The 20,330-nt window shown below is 55.6% G+C and overlaps 1 protein-coding gene across 1 annotated transcript; it reads left to right on the forward strand.

Annotated features, from left to right (window-relative positions):
* The first annotated feature begins 7,102 nt into the window (after window positions 1-7,102).
* On the forward strand, window positions 7,103-18,281 carry EDA2R (ectodysplasin A2 receptor). Its single transcript, XM_032702251.1, has 9 exons — window positions 7,103-7,180; window positions 11,840-11,949; window positions 12,587-12,765; window positions 13,541-13,626; window positions 13,798-13,962; window positions 14,450-14,596; window positions 14,741-15,237; window positions 15,466-15,514; window positions 15,944-18,281. Exons 2-9 carry the CDS (start codon window positions 11,863-11,865, stop codon window positions 16,237-16,239), a joined length of 1,506 nt encoding a protein of 501 aa, XP_032558142.1. The 5' UTR covers window positions 7,103-7,180; window positions 11,840-11,862; the 3' UTR covers window positions 16,240-18,281.
* The last annotated feature ends 2,049 nt before the right edge of the window (window positions 18,282-20,330 follow it).

Genomic DNA, 20,330 nt, shown 5'->3' on the forward strand with positions numbered 1-20,330 from the left:
GGGCCAAATTCTATTTGTCAATTTAATTTGTTTTGGCTACAATCTGAAGTTAAAACATACAACTGAAAGGGTGGATAAAAGGGAAATAAGCTGAATATGAAAGTGAGTGATCTGAATGCACAGCCAGAGACCTGGGTTTATGGCATCCACTGCAAACCCACCACTTGGATCAGTAACCCTTTCCTGTAAAAGGCAACTGGCGTCACCAGGCTCAAACTCACCTCTTGTGAGCCAGATGTGACCAAAAGGGGTCTGCTCATCAAATACACACCATAAATATCTTGGACCCGCTGTTCTGTTCATTTAACCTGTGTTGGTGTGAGCAATGCTTCGTTCTTTGGTACATTTTCTGACACGACTGCTGCCAGTGGAGTGCGGGTGGGATGTGAGAAAGGAGGACTCTCAGGTGGTGGGTTTGTGTCTGTCACAGCTATTGCCACGCAACAAGGCAAAGACAGACCTGGCTGAGTTTGCTGTGGAAGGAAACATCACCTGTGCTTACAGAGAGTGTCAGGATTAAGAAAGCTGAAAACCGGCCCATTTTATATATAAATTTATATATAAATTTCTTTATAGAATCAGAGTCATTACATTCAATTTCTTATTTTCAAAACAATCTCTGAAAGCTTTGGTTTGGTGGGGCTTTGTTTTGGTTTTTTCTTCTTGTTTTGCCTATAAAGAAAATAACAGCAGGAAGCAGAGGATTTTAGCACACAAACACACATGCAGTGCCATATTAACATACAGATCCCTGAAGAAAGGGAAGAGACCAACAGGTGGAACAGGAAACACACAGTAATGTTTGTCTTCAACAGGATTACCTCAAACAGGATTGATTTTTTCTTTTAATTGTCTGAGTAAATGCAGTTAGAAATCACTTTCACTTTCCATTGTGTAATTGCTGATATTCTGCAGATGTCACTTGGCCAGAGCATTTTGGGAAGAGCATTTAAGGGAAGTTGCTTTCTGCCCAGCTGAAGGGTTGGAATCCAAAGGAGAGGCAGATCTTCCCTGGCATTCATGGCATCTTGCCCTTGAGTGGGAAGGGCAGTGGGTTTTGGACATTGCAGTGGGTGTTGATGTGAGGGGATTGTACAGAGGGCAGTTCATCCTCCACGAGGCTGCAAAACAACCAGGTACAGCCCCTGAGCAAAGATATTTTTCCTACAAGAGAATCAGTAGTGGAAAGTGGGAGAAAGAAAGAGTGACAAATGATGTGATGTTAGGGAGACGTCTATTCATGGCAGAAGATGCTGACAGAGAAGAAATCACAGTCTCAAACTCTGCAGAGGGATGTAGAGGAGTTACTAGTTGTACCCACACAGAATTGCTTCCTTTTCCCCTCAAACACACTTTACTTTCACACGTGCTCGCTGGTGTGACAGGCAGGATCATGCAAAGGATAAAGGATACCTGCACTTCAGGCAGGTATCTTCTAGGAAGAAAATCTTGTTTTGTTGGGTTTCTTACTTTGCAGAAGAATCTTGTTTGAATCCAAACCTGGCTGCTCTCAGCAGAAGGCAGCTGCAACTCACCTCTCACAAGATCTGGGGTAAGGTCATGTGTATGAGCTCTGGGGTAATGGTTGGACTTGATGATCTTAAAGGTCTTTTCCAATCTAAATAGTTCTATGGTTCGACAGAAATCCCAAGTAGCTATGATAACAGCTAGGACAGACCCAAAAGGACTATCTGCTTTTCTTTGACTTAGAAGACAGACTATGAGACCTAGGAATGCTTTACATTAGACAAGAGCTCAATCAGGGCTGACACTTCTTGCCGTGGAGTTTTACACAGAGGGTGTCGTCAGGCTGAGGTTTATCCATCGCTGGAGCAGGTGTCACATAGTGACTCCCTGCCACAACTCACTTGCTGCCCAGGGTCAAAAAAAGCTGGAAAATCTTGAGCTGAAGCTGAGCCACATTCAAGAGGCAGTCACCAGCTGCCTGAGGGACCCCACTGGTTCCTGACTGGGTTGGGGCAGCCTGGCCCACCTCACTGCTCTGCTTTCAGGGGCACGATGAGGGATCTCTCCCCAGACCAGAGGGAGACCCCGGTCAGGAGAGCAATGCTGTATGTATTACCTGCTTCTAGATTCTTCCTGGAGCCAGAATGTTGCATGTGAGCAAGCAGCTACAAAAGAAACATCTGATTAAGTCCTGAAGACATAAATCTGTGGCAATTTGCTTTCACAGTGGCTTTATTTGATGTTTGTCTCAAAAAGATCAAGATAGTCAAGGGCAAAGCTGGCTGTAAGGAATGAAGTGATGGATTCATCCATTGTTTTCTCCCGCACCAGCAGGGCCCCGAGTCGTGCAAGCAGCTGAAACACGCCAGGCACGAGGGGCTCTGTGGGCTCGGCAGATGTGCCCCACGCTCCTCATGCTGCCTGCTGGGCTCTGCTAAACTGGGCCTGACATGTCTTCCTGCTCTGGGGAGTCTTTGGGGTTGTTCTTGCCCATGGACATGTTTCATCCTCTGGAGGAATTAAGGAATTTGGAAAAGCTGAGGTCTGCAGCTGGGTAAAGGAAATTGGAGTGTGACCAAAGCAGTCAGATCAAAGTTAGCCAAGGAAGATGCTGGAGGCAGGAGGAAAAGAAGATCATATGGTTTGCTTCTGTCTTCCAAAAGAAAATGAGCCTAGGAAGGAAAAAATAAAACAGTGACATTGCCTGGATTCCTGAGCTGCTTTCCTAGGCACTCCAATAGCCTAGGCCAAAAAATATTTGAAGCTGTGAGTGCACTGGCTCCTGGTGCAAATGTGTCCACCTGGCCTTCAGAGCAGACTCACACTCTGACCCTTCCCTCTATGATGTGCACTAAATGAAATTGTGGCCTGGGCCCATCTTTAAGCAGTTTCTACTTTTGCAGCCCCACATCCTGACCTGGCAGTGTTGGAGCTGCCTGCCTCACAGTGGAGCAGCCCTGGCACCATGAACTGCCCTGTGTTCATGATCACTGTGCTGTGAAAACCACCTGGAATAGGCTCAGGGACACGGCTGCTCATTTATAGTACATTGTCACTGCCAAAAAAAGACAAAAGGTCACCAAACAATAACCCAGCTGTAAATGAAGGTTACAAATGTGGACATGGGGGGTAAATAACTACAGGTTTCCTGTCATACACTTGCCACTCAGCTTGGAAAGTGTCCTGCAGAGCAAGATGCTGTGTGTGCCATGGGTAGCCTTTTCTGATCAGAAATTATTCAGTGGTTGAAAAACAATGAGTCTGCTTTTCTTAGTTTCCACAGGTCAGCGCTAAGATGCAAGGTCAGGGCTCATTTTTGAGTGGAAAACATGAAAAAGTGATGCCTGCAGCCCTTGGGCACTTCACATATCATACAGAGGAAGCTCTTGCAGAGATTTGAAAGTAAGTTTGAAAAATCAATTCAAAAATATAATCAATTGCATAGAACGAAGCTGTGGGAGCAAGTGAGAGCAAAAGGTTGTCAAAAGATCCTGGTATGTTAAAAAAACAGTCTGAATGCAGCTGCCTCCATGCTGTGACTGCCCTCCTGAAACAGTGCTCTGCAAGATTCATTGGGCAAAGACTGAAATGTTATTTAGTTGTGCAATAACACCATAGCTGTGCCACAGCCACAGTTGTTGCCAGGTGGGTAAGAACAGTTGATTTGCATTAAATCCTGCAGGTACACTTTAGGCAGCATCTAATGGCTCCTGCCATTGCTGATTTTCTGCCCAGTTGTTGATCCCAGATGCAGCTCTGACAGAGAATGTACAGACACATTTAGGACTTTTTCTGTTCAGCTGCAGATGGGCTATGTGCTGTCCACATCAGAGGAGCTACGTGTGTCCTCAGAGTTGGATGGACTCAGTGGCAGCAAATGAAACAAGAAAACCTTGCTTTTTACAACAGCAAGAAGAGAGGAGAGGAGAGGGAGAGGGAGAGGATGACCGAAACTGGGTGCAACAACAGAAGGAGAGAAATGAAGCATTTAAGACAAAGCATAACTCAGTCTGTGACCTTCACACACGAAGCTTGGAAAGCTGCAGATGTACCTCGGGTTGGGCGGGGGTGACGCGGCTCCCGGCGATCACCCAGTGCCCTCTGCTGACATCAGACAGGAGCAGCCTCTGCAAGAGCCCGAGCGGTGTTAGCCGAGTTGCTCACAGAGATCCCGAGCTCTTAATTCCTCTGGCAGCACGAAACCGCAACAATTCCCCTCTGGGGAAAGGCTGTAACCACGCTGGCCTGTCCCTCCCCGCTGCTGCTGCGGCGATGCCCCGCGCCCTGCCCGTGCCTGCCTGCCCGAGGGCTCCTCACACCCTCGGCGCCCACAGAAACACCCGTGATTCAGCCTCACTCCTGTGAGTGACTTTTGCACCACATCGTGTGTTAAGTGGACAACCCTCCTATGTCAGAGGAGGCTATTTGTATGTCCGTGTGTCCATGTGTCTGTGTGTGCCCGTGTGCAGGGGTGTTCACGGTGTACTTCACCTCCACGGTTAATTCCTGCCTGGTCTTGACGCTCCCTAGTGTTGTGAACACTCCAGTATGTAAAAAACCTGTAAAACATCCCTGCCTCAGAATTCCTGGCTTTGCTAACTCCTAATGCAGCAATTCCGTTAATTACGCTGCACAGTCACAACTTAACAAAGACAACGTGACCCTGAGCATATCAGGTCATAGCAGCACAACCAAACACCTGAGAACATGGCTCTGTATGCCGAAGCTAACATCTCAACAGCCTCTACCTGCAAAACACAAATCTGCTGGCTGCACTCTACCTAACCCAGCCATCCCTGCACCTGGAATATCAGCTTTCCCAGCTGTTCTTCTGGCTGTGGCTTCGAGGTGCTGATTGAGCCAGGAAATAACCCACCTCAGTAACAGCTGGCCCCACAGACAGGAACTGGGGTGGGAGTAGGACTGCCCACTTCTGTGTCAGACTCGACACTGGTGGACTTGGGCTGGTCATTGCAGCACAGCTTCTCAGCCCCTCAGTGGGGACCACCACAAACCACCACTGACCACCACTGACCACCAGTGACTACCACAAGCCATCACAAAGCATCACCGACCACCACTGCAAACCTCCACAAACCATTGCAAACACTCACGAGCCGGCCGGGCTGGGACAGCCCTGCCCATGCCCACCCAGCAGCCGGACGCTGGTAAATCTTTCACCCTGATGTAATCTCCTTATAGCAGAAAACAGTTCTGCGGGTGACCTCTGCTGACGGGCCTGTGCTCAGCGAAACCATTCTAGTGCCAGCCTCCCGCAGGGCAGCCGCCGGCGTTTCTGGCCCGCCCGTCTCTCCCCGGGAGCCCCCCCGTCCCACGGCCGCGGGTGATGCAAAGGGGCGGCAGCGTTGCAGCGCCGGCCGATTGCATCAGACACGGCCCCGCTGAGCCCCCTGCCCGTGTGAGCGGTGAAGTCATCCTCACTCCCCCAGAACGGCTTCTCGGAGCTTCTCTCGCCTGCGAGGCTGCGGCACTGACCGGCTGAAGCACCGGGCTGAGAAATCAGACAAGTTAGTGAGGAGACAGGGAGGGAGAGCATAGGTCTGATGAGGAGCGGCTGAGGGAGCTGGGGGGCTCAGCCTGGAAAAAAGGAGGCTCAGGGGGACCTCATCAGTCTCTGCAACTCCCTGACAGGAGGGGGGAGCCGGGGAGAGGTCGGGCTCTGCTCCCAGGGAACAAGTGGCAGGACAAGGGAAACAGTCATAAGTTGCACCAGAGGAGGTTCAGGCTGAATATGAGGGAAAATTTTTTCCAGGAAAGTTGTTCAGGCACTGGCACAAGCTGTCCAGGGCAGTGATGGAATCACCATCCTTGGAGTTGTTCAAAAAGGAAGTGGATGCAGCACTTGGGGACATGGTTTACTGGTGAACATGGCAGTGCTGGGTTGATGGTTGGACTCGGTGCTCTTAGAGGCCTTTTCCAACCTTAAAAACTGCTTAATGGAATTTAATGTAATCCCTTCAGTTATTCCAAACTGACAGCCTGGCTTCTCTGGAAGCTACTACACAGTGACCGTCAGGAACTTAGGGAACTTCTCAAAAGCATTGGTTGGAGTGAGAGCACTTGAATTTTGAAAGAAAAGAGGGAGAAAAGAGTACACATCTTGGCACAGCAACCAGTACTGCCCAAGGCACATAAGTAAGCGGCACTGACTGTCCACCCCACCCCTCCTGGAGCTCAGGAAGGCAGCAGGGCCCTGCCATGAGCCTGACAGGTTAGGACTGGGGGTCAGCAGTTGGGGGGCACAGTGTACTGAAGAGGGAGCACCAGGGGCTGTGTCACTAGACAAATCAACTCCCTCTGCACAGGGAGCTTCAGTTCCACACACCAATTCAGTTCACTCTGTGGTAGAGTCAGTCATTGTGTGGCAATCTTGGAATACCTTCAGGATGACTCCCTGGAACCACCCACAGACTCACGGTGAGTCACAGCAGGCGCTGGGAGAGGTTTAATGCTGAGCCTGGGAGAAGCCTCTGGTCACAGGGCTTGGCCATGCCCGGTGTGTGCTGCCCACACACAGAGTACATACACTGTACATGCAGAGTACACACAGAGAATACACTCGGTATACACACGAGACACACGCTGTGCGTGGCACAGCTACAATCGGAACTGGCAAGTTTATTCCTTCCTGGCGTGTGTTCCCCCATGGCTGGAGAGGGGTGGCAGGGCCCGGGGCTCCTCCAGCCTACAGCCGATGTGCAGGACAGGCCCAGGCCTAAGGGAACGAGGTCCCGCAGGCCCGGGGGTTCTCTAGTTTCACACCGCGGCCAGTGGCACCGGGGTGCCCCGTCGCTGCCCTGCCCAGACGCCGCGCGGCTCTGCGGCTTCGGCCCCTCCGCTCCCGACTCCCGCCCGGTCCCGCCGTCCCGGTCCCGCCGTCCCGGTCCCGCCGTCCCGGTCCCGCCGTCCCGGTCCCGCCGCTCTCACCGCCCCCGCTCCGCCCCATCGCTCCGCCCCGGCGGCCGCGCCGCCAATGGGGCCGGCGGGGCGGGACCGGCGGGTGCTCCCGGTGCCTGGGACGGGCTCGGGCTCCGAGCAGCTCCGCTCCACGCGGAGTCACTGACGGTCCAGTCCCGGTCCCGGTCCGCGCTGTCTGCCCTGGTCCTGCCGTCCTCCTGGTCCCGCTGGCACTGCCGGTCTCGCCGGCGCTGCCGGTCCCGGTCCGCTCCGTCCTGCCAGCACCGGTACACAGGTGAGCCGCGGGGTCCGCGTCCCTGCCCGCCCGCCCGCGGCGGTCCCGATCCTCTCCGGTGCCGGTGTCGCCCCGGTTGCGGGGGCGGGGGGACCGGTAGGACCTGCGGCGGGTCCCGCTCCCGGCAGAGCGGCGGCAGCGATACACGTGGGCTGCAGCCGGCTCCGTGATCGCCTCCGAACCCTGGGAGTGCCGGGCCGAGGGGGACGGGGGCTGGGGGACGTGGAGACCGGGGCCGTGGTCCCGGGGGTGCCGGGGGGGGTGATGCTGGGCGGCCGTGCCGCGGAGCGCCTGGCCGGAACGTGTCCGGGCATGCACATCCCGGTGAGCTGCCGCCTTCCCGCGGGCGGGCGGCGGGGGGCGCCGGCGGGGCCGCGGGGGTCGGGCCGGGCCGGGGGGCGACGGGCGAGACGGGACGAGCCGGGTCGGCGGTGTCCGGGAGCGCGGGGCGCGCCCACGACCGGCACCCGCGTGGGCGGCCCCGCCGCACGCACCGCCCCGCCGGCGCGCTGCCCCCGCACCCGTCTCGCCGCCAGCCTCGCCTCCGCTTTTCTGTCAGAAATGAGCAGCCACCAGGCGCGGAGGTCGGTAGGTTTAGGTCGGATATTAAGAACAATTTCTTCCCCGAAAGGATTGTCCGGCCCTGGCACAGGCTGCCCGGGGGGTGGTGGAGTCCCCATCCCTGGGGGGATTTAGCAGATGTGTGGATGTGGCACTTGGAGATATGGGTTAGTGGTAGCCTGGGCAGTGCTGGGGGAACGGTTGGACTCGAAGATCTTGGAGGGTTTTTACAGTCTCAGTAATTCTGTGATTATTGCAGCAAGACAATGACAATTACTAAGAATTAGATGTGGGGCAAAAAAATCCGAGGTTTTATGCGAATTGATAGGAGCTTTGGAAGTGTTACTTGAGATATCTGGTAAGGCAGAGTGTGAGTCCCCAAGGTGAACAGCCTGAACTCGGCAAAAATCACTGGAAAGTGAGCGCTGGGGACTCCTGCCGTGCGCTGAAGCGGGTGAGAGCAGCCCGGAGCACTTCCCCTCCCCGCCCAAGAGCACGGTGCTTTCACCTAAAGCAAACAGTAGTTCTTAGCCACTCCAGATTAAACAACTAGTGGGCAATTGTGTGCGTAGAATCTCCAAAAGTGTTGGAAAACCTGCTGATTTCCAAGCCACGTGGAAAGCCTCAGATTCCACCTCTTTTCCTCCCCTGCAGCAGAGACTCTCCCAGCACAGTTTGTAGCACAGGGAGAGGCAGAGACGCTGTCGGGACCGGAGTGGGAGAATGGCTGAGCAGGAGACCGGGACTGGCTGTGGCCGAGCACGAGGAGTGCACTCATGTTTTCCAGATAACATTTTTTTCCGTGCTTTTCACTTGCAGTTCTTATTTAGGATTTCAGCTCTCTGAAATAGAGCTCCAATGTATACAAGTGTTTCATCTGAGGTATGGTACTGCCTGGCTGTGCCAGTCAGTCCTGCAGCAGAGGAAACACTTCTGAGGTTGTGCTGGCTCCCGTGGTGACATGGAAGAGCCACTGCCGGGGTGTGGGTGTCCGAGTCCCTGAAGGTGGCTCTGGGCACTCTGTCCCAAGCAAGCAGAGACCCACGGCGTGAGGGCATGGGGTCAATGGCGGAGCAGGGACCAGCCCAGCCCTTCTCCTCCTGCCCTGTCTGCACCCCAGCCTGCCCCCCTGCCCTGCCTGCCCTCCCTGCTCTACCTGCAGCCCTGCTGGCCCCCCCTGCCCGGTGCATGCTGGGCAGATGGGGAGAATCAGCAGCACTAATGCTTTCACTGATCACTTTCATTTTCTACCCTTTCACTTACTAATTTTCTCACTCTCTTTTTCCTACCAGAATCCATTAGCTGGACACACACGAAGTAGTTTATATTCCTATATAATCTAATTTTTTTGAAAATCACACTTTTGCAGACAAAAGACAATGGCTGAACCACAGCACTGTGACGGGGTGGATGAACTGCAGCTCACACTGTGGCACCGCTGGAACAATTTCATCTCATGCAGTGAAACTCATTCATCAGCTCGTGGGTTTGGTGTCTTAAGGGATGATGCAGTGGGGAGCCTTCTCTGCTTCCCTGCTCAGGCAGGATGTCTCTTTAAGGCAATAAAAGAGTTCTTTAACAAATTAATGATGTTTTTAAGTTAGAAGATCTCATGGATCTCGCACTAGGGCAGGAGATTCTTCTTTCCCCCAGCCTATAAGTACATTGATACTGTGTCCAAGGTATACTCATTGATACTATGTTAGCTTTATATTCCTCTTCGGCAGATAAATCTGCTGCTCTGGCAGTCACCTAGAGACCCTATGTGGTTCCCAAAGAGGTGGGGGGGTTTGTTGTTTGTTTTTGGCTTTTTCTTTCGGTTCATTACGACCAGTTGTTTCAGTCAAGCATTAGACGATCCAAGGTTGCTGCTGTACTGGGACAGCATCGGGTGGTTTGGATGTGTCCTCCACATACAAATCAAGTGTCTTGGGTCTGGTGGTGTTGAAATAAGAAGTACAAAGATCCCACAGCTTTGAATTTTGTGCCAGATATTCAACAAAGTGTTCGTTCCTTCCATCATTACGCTGTGGCTTGAGCAGCAGCAGGCCTGCCCTGTGCCCAGTATCCTGCTGGCACAGCGGGGAGGGCTGTCTCCCCCATCCTCAGCAATTCCATCATCTTGGCAGACATCCTCACACGTGGAGCAGCTCTGGTGTGGGATTCCTTTGGCCTGTGTAACTTTCTGTATTCGGGGAACTGCTTTAAGCTGGGAGTCTCGTGGGGAGGGGGCTGTGAGGGCACCCAGCTGCAGGCCCTTTGGAAAAGGCTGTAAATATATGAGCGTGGTCGGATTGTGTTCTCGGACAGTTTCACCAAAAAGCCTGCTTGTTAGGGGTATTTTACTGTGGGGGGAGTTGTCGTTTTTTCCTTTTTTTCCACCAGAGCCTTTTTTTGGTGTTACAGCAGCACTTTAGAGAGCAGACAAAGATCAGTCCCTTGCTCTCCACACTCTGGTGTCTGGGCTCCTTTCCTCTGGCCTGCAATTTTGTTTCGTTCATCTTGTGCAAGAGCCGGAACCAAACTCCAGAGCTGAGCATTGGCTGTGCTAACCCCGTACCCCAGAGGCACCTGCCAGCAGGGGCGAGCCTGGCTGCGGGCACGAACTCCCCGAGAGGTTGGGCTCAGGCCACTGCTCTGCCTGCCCCCCAGAGCGGTTGTGTGTCGCCCCTCTGGGACCCATCTCTCTGCTTTTCATTTTCTCTCCTGCGTTCAGCCTGTAGCTGAACCCTGACACAAAACCCTGTGCGTTTCCCAGGGCAGTGGCATTGAGCTCCCTCTTCACCACCTTCTGAGGTGGTGACAAATCTCCTTTATTTATTCGATAGTGTCAGGAACCTCTGTGCTATTTATAGGCTGTGCCCATGCCCCTCCCGAGATGTTTGCAAGACAGATTTAGCCCCTTCAGCTCCTCATGGCCTGTCCCCGAGGGATCGGCTGCGATCCTTGTATCAGCCCGTGCGCCGTGAGCAGGAGCTGCGTGAGGGTGACTCACGCACTGTGCTCGTCCGGGCAGACCTCATCTCCCATGAATCTCGGCCCTCCGGAGCTGGGGGAGCCCAGCCAAGTGTCTGCTTCCAAAAGGCACCAGCAAGGGAGTGGTGGAATTAGGCAGAGGAGGCAGAAAAAGCCTGTGGAGGAATGCTGCCGTGGGAGGGGAAGGAGTTCTGTCAGGAGGGGCTGGAGTGCTGGGGGTCCTGCAGCTGCTCCCCCTCCACTGCAAAACCCAGAATTGATCAGAGGGCCCCAAAACTCCAAATAAATTGCTCAGTTTTGTAGCTTCAGTCTGAGCTGCTTGTTCTGGGTGAGATACCAATCCCATGCTCCCCTGTGAGCCACCCTCACTGATGGTGCAACCCCACAGTGCCCGGGCTGGTTCTGCCCTCACCTTCAGCTGAGCCGTTTATGCACCTCAGAAAGACCCTGGAGGGTGTTTTGGAGGGAGGGGGGAGCTTGTTCTGCTGGTCCTCTGAGGTCACTGTGAGTGAGCCCACGCTGAGCCAGAATGTGTGCAGAGCAACAGCCTGAGTGGCCACGCAGATCCAGGGCAGAGCAGCAAGGCCACAGGTGTGTGTGTGTCCCTGGGGACACAGTGGGGACACAGGTGTGTGTGTGTCCCTGGGGGCACAGGTGTGTGTGTGACCAGCATTTGGTCTGTCAGACCAATGCAGCCATGCTGGCCAGAGCTGGGCTGCTGGATCCTGAAGCTGGGACTTTATTGGGCTGAGCTCTCTACTGACCATCTCAGGTACCCAGAGCTATGGCTGAGGCTGGCAGAATCCACTGGTGACCCGAGCAGTCGGTGGATCCACCTCAGTCTTGGGTCTGAAATTTCATTTGTTCCGTTGTGAGGCTGTGAGGTGGCAGCTAACAGGGCAGTTCATCTGCAGCCTTGCTGGGAAGCCCATCTGGGACTGCTGGAGCTGTGTAGCAGGAACCAGTGACCACCTCCTGCCCGAGTCCCACCCGTGGTGCCCAGCAGTGCCAGGTGCCATCCTGGCCAGGTGGAAATGGCCACCCAGAGAAGGGCACGCTGCTCATCCCAAAGGTGTTGGGGCTGGCTGTGACCCCTCTGCCTTCTCTTCCTCTCCTCCCCAGGCTCCCCTCTCCTCTCTAGCACAATGGCCTGCCAAGAGAGTGAGTACCTGGATGACCAGAAGAAATGTGTCCCCTGCAGAAAGTGCATGCCTGGGCAGGAGCTTTCCAAGGTAAATTGACTGCTCTGTAAGGAGTGGGAGTCATCTATCACCAAGGCTTTTACAGTGCTGGGTGAATCCTCTTCCAGCCTCCCTTCAGGAGGATGATCTTAGGTCCCGGAATGTTGGGAAGAGCTCAGACGTGGTAGGATGGGATGGTGAATTGTTTCACCCACACTGGGTAGGAGGGTGAGACAATGGAAGGAGGAGGTGGTGAGGGATTTTGGGTTGCTCCTCATGCTGCCTTGTTTCATTTTTTGCTGATGGAAGTCTGAATTTCCTCTGGTCCATAGCCCTGAGGTCACACTGCCTGGCCGGGCTGCACATGGGTGGGTGCCAGCAGGACAATGCTGTGGCTGGTCCCGGCCCAGCCTCAGTGAGGGGTGTCCCAGCAGGGTCTCCCCCGAGGTACCTCCCTGGGCACAGTGCTGCCAGAGCTTTCCAACAGCCGCAGTGTACCGGTGGGGCACGGCCGGGCACGAGACTGTTCGGGGGGAGCCACGCTGCTCTCAGCTGGGTTCTGAGAACCCTGCACATGAGTAGTGGCCCCTCTACCCTTTGCCCCCAAAGAAGGGACACTGTTCCCCTCAGTAGCATTTGGAACCCACCGTGGCCCCTTGCACCATGCCCCCAACCTTGTGCCCTGCAGGACTGCGGTGACGGCAGCGGAGGGGACGCGCAGTGCGTGGCCTGCCCTCCCAGGAAGTTCAAGGACCGCTGGGGACACCACGGCTGCAAGCCCTGCCTGTCCTGCGCCCTCATCAACCGCCTCCAGAAGTCCAACTGCACGGCGACGGCCGACGCGGTGTGCGGGGAGTGCCTACCGGGGTGAGCAGAGCCTCTGGGCTGTGCCGGGGCCAGGCAGGGAGGGTGTGGGCACAGAGGGGGGCCTAAGAGGAGCCTGATGACCCAGACCTGCCTCTATGAAGACTCTGCTCATTACATGGAAGTCAGACCGATCTGATGGTCCCCTTCCAGAGAAGGGAACCTGAAGGCTTCCATAAATTAGCTGTGGAAGAAAAGTTCCAGACCCGAGTTTTTCTGTGGATGCCAGTCTGGCCAAGCCCTGAAAGATGAGGGGCTGTAGACCACTATGGTTGATGGTCCCCGAAAGAGGAGGACAGAGGGGTGATGTGTTTAAGGAGTTACTGAAATGAAACTGCTGTATACAGCCAGCCTGCACCAAGCCTGAGGTCTGCAGACACACGTTGACCACCAGTGGGACTGGGAGAGGAGCGAGTTGAGGCTTTGGTGTATGAACCTCTTGCTGGACACAGCTGTAGCTGGGGTGTTCCTGGTCCTCTGGAGAGCTGCTTATCTCTATAATCCGCTTCAGCAGACGTGGGGCCAGGGAGGGAGGGGCTGTTGGAGGGATGTCACTCCCTGGCAAATGGCTAGGCATGAACAAGTAGCTGTGGTGCAGCTTCAGCCGGCGATGAGAGCCCTGCTGCTGGGGGGTGGCCCAGCTGGCTGGGCAGGAGTGGAGGGTCAGCTGTCCCCCACTGCCATGGGCTGGGCAGCACAGCTGGCTGGGCAGCACAGCAAGGGTGGTGGGACCTCACCAGGAGCTGGGCACTGCTGAGCCCCTCTGCTCTGTTGGCAGGTTTTACCGGAAAGCACGGATCAGCGGGCAGCTGGAATGGGAGTGCATCCCCTGCACCAAGCAGACGCCCTCCTCTGAGCCACAGTGTAGGTGCCCCTCACTGGGCGAGATCAGGGTGGGTGGTGTGGACATGACAGAGCTGCAGCCCTGCTGCAGAGGAGGAGGGCCACAGTCATGGCATGTGGCGAGGGACACATGGGAAGGGGTGGTCCAAGCCTCGCAGTTTGGCTCCAGCATTTTGTGGCTGATGTTTGCAGGTCGCTCCAGAACTAACCTGGTGAAGGTCGCCATCCCCACTGTACCACCACAGGACACTGCCCTTCTTGCACTGACCAGCAGTGCCCTGATCATCATCGTCCTGGTGCTTCTGGCACTCTCCATCATCTACTGCAAGCGGTTTTGGAAGAGCCAGTGCCAGCGAGGTGAGTCAGTGCTCTCCTCCTCTCTGTGCTGTTCACCTGTGCCTGTGGTTCCTTCTTGCTGTTTAGAGTATTGCCCCGGGCATTGCTACTTTGACAGCACAGTGACCCAACTGTTACTTGGCTCATACAGAATAGACACCTTGCCCTGCTTCTTATGCCTGCAGGACCTCTTGTGTGCTTTGCCTGCTTAAAAACACAGAGGATCCTCCCTCCTCCTTGGTGCCATCAGGAGGAAACAGAGAAGGCCATTTTGCATTCAGAACTGACAATCCTGACTTCTGGGGTTTCTCAAGTTGGGCAGCTCTTTGCTGCTGAGGGAAGAGGGCAGTAGGTTTGGTGGCCAGGGTTGGGGCACGCTGGCATCCAGCAGCATGCCAGGGAGCTGCTGGCTCCTGGCTCCTTGCCAGCAGACATACCACAGGGCTGAGGACGTGCTGGGGAAGTGAGCCAGGCCTTTGCTCAGGCTGGTTCTCTTCTATCCTCCAAGTCTTCCTGAGGACTCAGAACTTCTCGGGTCAGCGAGCAATGTTCCCGACCGCAGCAGCGCCCGGCAGGTTCCTGTGTGAGGAGCAGATGTCTGGTCCCTGCTGCCTGGGTGTGAAGAACCTGAGCCCTTGCTACAGGCAGGCAGAAGGTACCTGCTCTTGTGCCTTCCCATGGGGAGGGAGGTGGTGCTGGGCTCCAGCTTGAGTGTCCCAGGACCTGCTGAGATGCCCTGAGGCAGAAAGGATGGAGCTGGATGGTGAGTTTGCTGAGCCATGCCTGTTTCTGGTTCCAGGCCCTGTGGAAGCGGTGCAGTTCATTTCAGACGGGGAAGCTATGGGTCTCCAGCTCCCCTCTCTCCAGCCAGAGATGGACTTGCCACCGGCCATTGTGGTCAGCGCTGCCTCCAAGGCCCAGCTGGGCAGGAGCCTCCTGGAAAACCAGCCCCTCATCCGGGCCTCGGGCCATGGTGACTGCCTGGCCGGGGTCATGCCGCCCCCCGCCCCAAGGCAGGGCCAGCCGGGCACGGTGGAGGCCCTGGCCCCCCTCTCCTCCTGCGCCTCTGAGATGCAGCACAAGTGGCCACATGCACCAGTGGAATGCACCGAGCTGGACCTCCAGAAGTTTTCCACCCAGGCAGAGTTTGTGGGCAGCGAGCGGCCGGACGATGCAACGAGCCAGACAGTGAAGAGGATCCCGGCAGAGAGCAGTGGTGTGGTGCAGGAGGGGGCCCATCACTTGCCCCTCACCTTCCCAAATCCCACTGCCGATACCCCCCCCGGGGAGCGGCCGGTAAGTTCCTCCAGCCTCATCACTCCTCTGAACTGCTGCCGAGGCTCAGGCGCAGGAGCTGGGCTCGATGGGAGGGGGTAGGGATGTGGACTGAGGTTTGTTGATATGGGATGGCACAGCTGGAGGAGAAGCACCATTCTGTGAGCCCCTGTGATGGCCCTGGGAACAGTGCCAGGCATTGCTGTTCTCAGCAGACTGCCACCAACCTTGGGATCTTTGTCTCACCAGGTGGATGATGCCCAGAGCCTGGTGACTCAGATCAGCAGTGCAGCCAAGGGTAAGTGGCCTTCCAGCCTCGTCTTTATTCTCCGAGTACTGGGATATCAGAGAGGCAGGTTCTTGGAAGAGAGCTCCTCCAGAAGCCCACCATGGCTGCATGGAGGTGCCAGGGATCACAGGGACTTACCTGACTTGTGGCCTTTGGTGCTGGTTCACAGGGTGCGTTTTCTGTGATGCTGCCTTGAGTGGCCTGCGGGCCGGTGGCTGATGGAAGCCCAGTTGTCCCCAGTTACCAGCTTCCCCAGGACTGAGCCAGCTCCATGTTGCTGAGCTCTGAAAGTGATGTTGGAGGAGATGCCTGCCCTGGCAGGATGTCCTGTCACCTGCTCGGCAGGGGCTGGGGCTGGAGTCCGGCTGCTCTGTTTTCCCTTATCCTGGCCAAGTAGGACAGGTTCTAACCCAGCTCCACTGTGATGCTGCTCCCCAGGTCTCCTAATAGCGGAGCTGCCACATTCCTTGGTGCAGTCACTCGCCTTCTTGTTGGACCCTTCCTTGAACGGCGTGAAGAACTTTGGCCACGTGGCACTGGAGCTGGGGCTCGTGCCCCAGTTGCTGGGACGGATCTCAGGGTTTGAGCAGCTCGTCGCACACTTCACGTACGCGGGAGCCGCCGTGACCGTCCCGCTGCTGGCACAGGCACTGCAGCGGCTCCAGCGGTTCGACGCCTTGCTCCTGCTCTGTGACCACTTCACACTCAGCCCGGTGACAGACCACCAGCACTAGAGGACACGGAGGGATGAGGAAAGCTCCATGCACTGCTGGTGTGGGAGAGGATCCAGTGGCCTTCAGTCATGTAACTTCCCCGGTGTGCATGGGGGCAGAGCATGGAGATTGTCTTTGCATCACGGAATGGAAGGATGCGAGGGGTTCTGGGAAGCACAGCTGTGCCTGCTCCCAGCTCCGTGTGGGAGGGCTTGCTCAGGCCCCTCCAGAGGCTGTTTTTCTCTGGCTGTGACACCCTTGGTCACTGTGCTGCCCATGATGCAGTGCTCTGGCTCTGCAGTGAGCCCCGTCCTGCCCCACTCTTGCCATGGGGTCCCTCAGCCATGGGGCTTGGTCTCCATTGGCAACACCCTCCTATGGGCCTAGCCATCGCCTCCCCTCCATTCCAGCTTTTCTGTCCTTCCTTTGCTCTGTGCTGTGCTTTCCTAGGTGCCAGATGCCACTTTCCCAGTTTGCTTTTTGGTTGTTTCTCTTCCTCCGTGCTGGGATTTCCTCAGCAGAGGACCTGGCCATGGCTCACGTGCCGGGCTCCAGCCTTTGCCTCTCTGTGCCACCCTGGCACCTTCTCCTTTGTGTCTATTTGTCCTGGCAGGAGTCTCAGACTGATCCCCAGGATGAGCTGGTGTACATCTTTATCCTGGGGCTGTGGCTGCTGGCCCGGGGCAGGTGCTGGCTCACTCCTGGGCTCCTGCCATGCCCCACAGCCATCTGCTGCCCATCGCCTCCAAGGCTTTGTGGTGGCACAAGGCAGCAGGGGCAGGGTCGCTGCACTGCTTTGCCCTGGGGAGCGGGTGGCAGCTGGGGGCTGAAGCCATGACTGTGGTTGCAGTCAGTGATGACACCCCTGTGCCAGCCACAGCAGGGCCAGCTCCTTTTAAAATATTTTTTTTTTTTTTCCTGTCTATAAATGGCCTGATTTCTCATTCCTGGGAGTTGCTACTGGGGAGGGGAGAGACCTTCTGCTTCTAATTTCATCCTGAGGGATTTGTCAGAGTTTGCCATGGTCCTGCTGCCACTGAGTGCCCCAGTTTCGGTTGCTGTGCCCGGGGCTGAGGACTGGAGGTGGTCAGGCTGTTCTCAGTGGGGCTCTGTCAGTGGCCCCGGACGGGCACGTTCCCGTGCGGGGCGCGGCGGCGCGGGGGCGGCGGGCACGCGGGGCTGCGGATGCCGCTCCCGCGGGGTCACGGCTGGAGCAGCTGCCAGCGGGGCTGCAGCGGCAGCGCGGCTCGGTGCCAGGCGGCACTGACACCGGGGTCCAGTGAGGGTCACCGCAGCTGTCCCGAGATTCCCAGGCAGCGCTGCCGAGGCTGAACCGGTGGTGCTCGCTCTGGCTCTGCTGCTCTGTCCCTCACTGCCGCGGTGGGTCCACCGAGCGCTGTCTGCGGTCCCGCCCATGGCCGGGGGCTCCGGCCGAGCAGGCGGACGGTGGTCGCCAGCAAGCGGCACTGTTACCCCGCCAGCCCCGCCTGCCGAGCCCGCAGGCTTTGCCTTTGTGTGACCACAGTACCTGGAAGAAGCGGGTGCCGTTCTGGGAAGGCAGCCCCCTCCAGTCCCGGGTATTAATAGCTGCTCGTGTTTCTTTTCCCTGTTCAGTGCTGTTGGGACTCAAACGCACCCAGGATGTGCTCAGATAAGCAGAGGCGTGGGCAGTTTCAACTGGATCTGACACTTTCTCTCTGCTGCTTGTTTCTTCCCACAGTCAAGGTCATTTTATTGCTCTTTGCTCCCCAAGACCCAAAGTGTTGGACCTTGTGCCATTTGGGGCCGGGGTTAGTTGGACTCTCGCTGCACGCTCGGGTTATTAGGGAGCAGCCAGCAGTGTTGCTGCAACACACACAGCCTGGGGCCAGGGATTTCCTGCTGGAGGTTTCTCTGCTGCAGGGAGAGTGCTGGCATTAATCACCTCTTAAAATCCAATAAATATTTAATTCCTCAGTGGGTACACTTGGTCACTTCCAGTGGGAAGGTGGATAACTTCACCCACAGCATCTGAGTAAGAGCCTACCTGCAGCTTAGCTCACCAGCTCTGGCTTTGAAGTTGGGACTGGTCTGGGTGGCTTGTCCTGCATGTCCCTGTGTCACCGGTGCCACCAGTGTGTGGTCACTTGGGGTGCACAGAGCAGCAGCAGTCAGACAGGATGGCAGAGCCAGCCCCCTCCTGTCACATGGCAGCGTCTGGAGCAAAGGCTGGGCAGGAAAGGCTGTTAAACTAAAACCATGAATAACAGGCACATGGCACAGGTGTGTGCTGCAGGTCCTTCCATGTGCTGGGCAGCTCTGCTGGTGTGCCAGGGTGGGGCAGGCTCTGGGCCAGCAGATGGAGCGAGGCTTTAATTCTTTATTTTTCTCAGTTGATAAAAAATCAACCCCATTACCTTCATAGCAAACTATTATTTTTTAGCCGTTTGATGTCTAAGCAATATTATTTACAGCCAAAACTTAACCCCTGCCTAGATGAGGCAGTGCACAGGATGGGTGTGCTGTGCATGCTGTGTAGGGCATTGTGTGCCACGTCGTACGGAGTGAGTAGGGTGGTGTGTGCTGTGCCATGTGTGGTGTGTAGGGTGGTGTGTGCTGTGCCATGTGTAGGGTGGTGTGTGCTGTGCCATGTGTGGTGTGTAGGGTGGTGTGTGCTGTGCCATGTGTGGTGTGTAGGGTGGTGTGTGCTGTGCCATGTGTAGGGTGGTGTGTGCTGTACCATGTGTGGTGTGTAGGGTGGTGTGTCCATATCATGTGTGGTGTGTAGGGTGGTGTGTCCATGCCATGTGTGGTGTGTAGGGTGGTGTGTGCTGTACCATGTGTGGTGTGTAGGGTGGCGTGTCCATACCATGTGTGGTGTGTAGGGTGGTGTGTGCTGTGCCATGTGTGGTGTGTAGGGTGGTGTGTCCATGCCATGTGTGGTGTGTAGGGTGGCGTGTCCATGCCATGTGTGATGTGTGCTGTGCCATGTGTGGTGTGTAGGGTGGCGTGTCCATGCCATGTGTGATGTGTGCTGTGCCATGTGCGGTGTGTAGGGTGGTGTGTCCATGCCATGTGCAGTGTGATGTGCTGGTGCTCAGAGTGAGTGTGTGCTGTACCACAGCTCCTGCTCCACTGGCACTGCCCCTCGGGCCCCAGCCATGCCACTGGATGTGCTCCCTTGGCACTGGGCTGGCAGGGGCTGGTTTAAGGTGTGTTTTAACTGTTCTCAGTGCCCCTCTCAGAGCCTCACATGTGGTATCAGTGCAAGTCTCTGTGGCTGGTGCTCCATCAGGGCTTGACATTGCACAAGAGCATTGCAGGACAAGGCTTTTCAGCAGTGAGGCCCCCCCAGCTCCCAACAAAGGGCTGCTCCCCACTCTCATTGTGTCCATGGCAGGCACCTTCCTTCAGCTGCGGTGACAAAACCAGCTATGTTTACAAGGGCCAAAATTTCTACAGGTGGCCTTTGGCCAATGCCCCTGGGGATCCTTTGGCCAGCCTGCCTCAAGCCCAGCTGGAGCCCTCAGGGAACCACGAGAGCCTGAAAACAGGGATAATACTGGGACATCAGAATTATGCCTATCCCTGCATGAGGAACTGCTTCAGTGGGGAACCAATGAACTTGATACTTGACTTTTGCCTTTTGATAGTATTTTCAACACAATACATGGAAGGTAAGGGAAGGAAATTCCCGTAGTGCTGGATCTCGTGTCACAGCCTCAGGAAGCTGTTTGTGCCAAGCTGGCATGGCTCTTGGGGAGGTGAAAGGAATGAAATAACTCAGCATCTGTGCAAACTTGAGCTGGGGCTGAACAGTGGAAACACTCCTGCAATGGGGTTATATTTTACAAGCAATTGGTTTTGACACCATTCTTGTCTGGAAGTCTGATTTGCAGAGGAATTTGTATGATAAGTTTAAATCCAGCTCTGTTCTGAGAAGCTCTTAAGCATGGACCTAAAATAGGCACATACTTCAGTGCTGGTAAAGTGTTCATTCTGATGAACAGCTGGGGAACAACCCTCGGATGCTGTTCCTGAACAGGGTGCTCTGGAGAGCTGTCTCCTCACTGTGCTCTTACAGGAATAGGCAATACTGACAAAGACATTGTTTTACTGATCTGGGCACACTT

The sequence above is a fragment of the Chiroxiphia lanceolata genome, chromosome 14 (genome assembly GCF_009829145.1).
Source record: "Chiroxiphia lanceolata isolate bChiLan1 chromosome 14, bChiLan1.pri, whole genome shotgun sequence".
In the NCBI taxonomy this organism is placed as follows: Eukaryota; Metazoa; Chordata; class Aves; order Passeriformes; family Pipridae; genus Chiroxiphia; species Chiroxiphia lanceolata.

Bases quoted from the DNA above. Each gene is read 5' to 3' on its own strand.
- EDA2R (XM_032702251.1), top strand. From the start codon at position 11,863: ATGGCCTGCCAAGAGAGTGAGTACCTGGATGACCAGAAGAAATGTGTC. The intron at 13,627-13,797 runs GTAGGTGCCCCT...TGATGTTTGCAG, and splicing joins GCCCTCCTCTGAGCCACAGT to GTCGCTCCAGAACTAACCTG. The intron at 13,963-14,449 runs GTGAGTCAGTGC...CTATCCTCCAAG, and splicing joins GAAGAGCCAGTGCCAGCGAG to TCTTCCTGAGGACTCAGAAC.